The sequence below is a fragment of the Mastomys coucha genome, unplaced genomic scaffold (genome assembly GCF_008632895.1).
Source record: "Mastomys coucha isolate ucsf_1 unplaced genomic scaffold, UCSF_Mcou_1 pScaffold2, whole genome shotgun sequence".
Lineage (NCBI taxonomy): Eukaryota > Metazoa > Chordata > Mammalia > Rodentia > Muridae > Mastomys > Mastomys coucha.
In genome coordinates, this window is record NW_022196902.1 from 16,001,671 (window position 1) to 16,003,952 (window position 2,282).

The following is a 2,282-nucleotide window of genomic DNA, read 5'->3' on the forward strand; positions in this document are numbered from 1 at the left end:
CACTAACTGCTCTTCCAGAGATCCTGAGATCAATTCCCAGCTCACAAAAATCTCTAATGGGATACGATGTCTTCTTCTGGTGTGTCTGAAGAAAGCAACAATATACTCACATACAAAAAGTAAATAAATCTTTAAAAACATTGATGACATAAAAGCCATGTTTTTATGTAGTAAAATAATCATGTCAATGACAGTTTAATATTTTAACTTTGACATGACTTTCATCCTGACTAATTTTTTTAATGCTGTATTTTCTTAGCTTCAAAAAGCTCATATCTTAGATTTAGTTCTGTCATCATTTCATAGTCTTAAGCCTTAAAGAATTTTCTGAATTTGGTATTAATGCTTACTCTGAAAATAAACTCATGGTAGATGAATGACTCTTTAGAATTTCCCCACTTAAAATAAGCTTAATGGCTTTCCTAAACCAAGGATAAAAGAAAGCATAAATCAAAGGGTTCATGGCTGAGTTATAATAGGCACTCCAACAACAAATTTCATAGACATACGCAGGAGTGATGAAGCCCATGAAAGCATCAATCAATGTGTCAATTGTGTATGGGAGCCACGAGACCATAAATGCCACCACAGTGACTCCCAAGGTTTTTGCAGCCTTCCTCTCTCTCTTGGCCACTCTGGCTTTGTGACTCTCTGAAGATGATTCACCTTTGATGCCACTTACAGAAGTTTCAATTTTTACAGCCTGCTGTTTGGCTACTAAAAATATTTTGCTGTAGAGAATGATCATAACAAGGGTAGGTATGAAGAATAAAAGAAAATCTATCAAAATCCAGTCTTGATTGACAGCGATTTGGCAGCCCCCTACACAATTAAGAACACTTATTAAGCTTTCAATCCCCTTAGCACTGATGCCTGTGTAGAACACTGCACTGCTGTACACCAGGGGCAGAATCCAGGAGATGCTGATGCAAATTCCAGACACAGACACTGTGAACTTGGTGGGATAGGCCAGAGGGTCCGTGACGGCGATGTACCTGTCCACAGAGATAAAGCACAGGTGGAAGAGAGAAGAATAGCAGAATGCTGCATCACAGCAACTGTGAAGGCTACAAAATGTGTCTCCAAAGTACCAGCAGCTCTCAATGGACCTGACCATGCTGAAGGGCATCACAGAGATGCCCACCAAGAAGTCAGCGCTGGCCAGAGAGGCGATGAGAAAATTGGCTGGAGAGTGAAGCTGCTTGAAATGGAGAACTGAAATCACCACCAGGAGGTTCCCACACACTGCCAGCAGAGCCTCAAAGCCAAAGACCATGTACAAGATGACCCGGGGCCCTGGTGAATAGGGAGTTTTAATGCAGGATCCATTCATGTTCTCATAGCAGAGCTGCAGGGCTGGTGGGGAAAAGGTGCTGCTCATGATTCTGCTTTTTGATGCTTGAGGGATTTCTGTCCTACTAGAATACAACAGTAATTTTAAGATATAAAAATTAAAGAAATGGAACTTCTTTTCTGAAGAATTAATTTTAAATATTGCTCAAGATTACAAGTCCTTTTTTTCTATTTTAATTATAAAGAAGAAATTAAAAAACTTAGAAAATCAATTTCTGCATCTATAATTACATAATTATTCCTATAACTATGTTAACCTTCACTGTTAATCCCAGGTAAAACCTATTTTCAAGTGTCCAGAAAACATATTACCTGAGTAATGGAGGATAGATTCCTTTCTTGCAAAATATGATGGCTTTTAATACAATGGCGTATTCAAAAAGTCACCTTTAATACTTTTCCAAGACGTATGATGTTTGGGGAGCCACCCAGTCCATTCCAACCACTGTAAACTCCACATGAGGAATCCCTACAGTGCAAGGTGTGAATCTTCAAAGCACATTATAATTAGTAAGTTCTACAATTCATGTTTCTCTGTACGTTGATAATTTGTTCAATTAGTGCTGATAATCACAACCAAGAATTTCTTCGATTGCTCTGAAAAGTTCAGTATTTGGCAATATTAACCATTTACAATCCTTAGCCTGATACAAAGATATTTCCTCCTGATGGATGAAGCAATTATCAATTCAGATGTTTAAAAAACAAAACCAAAAAAACCCCAAAAAACTCCTTACTGTTAATCCTATCAATCCATGACCATGGGAGATCTTTCTATCTTCTGAGGTCTTCTTTGATTTCTTTCTTAAGGGTCTTGAAGTTCTTGTCATACAGTTCTTTCATTTGTTTGGTTAGAATTACACTAAGATATTTTATATTATTTGCAACTATCATGAAGGGTGTCATTTCCCTATTTTCTTTCTCATCCC

General features: G+C 37.6%; 1 protein-coding gene across 1 annotated transcript; it reads right to left on the reverse strand.

Annotated features, from left to right (window-relative positions):
• Positions 1-318: 318 nt before the first annotated feature.
• Positions 319-1,414, reverse strand: LOC116097711 (trace amine-associated receptor 8b). The gene has a single exon (XM_031380322.1). It carries the CDS (start codon positions 1,379-1,381, stop codon positions 347-349), a length of 1,035 nt encoding a protein of 344 aa, XP_031236182.1. The 5' UTR covers positions 1,382-1,414; the 3' UTR covers positions 319-346.
• Between the last annotated feature and the right edge of the window lie 868 nt (positions 1,415-2,282).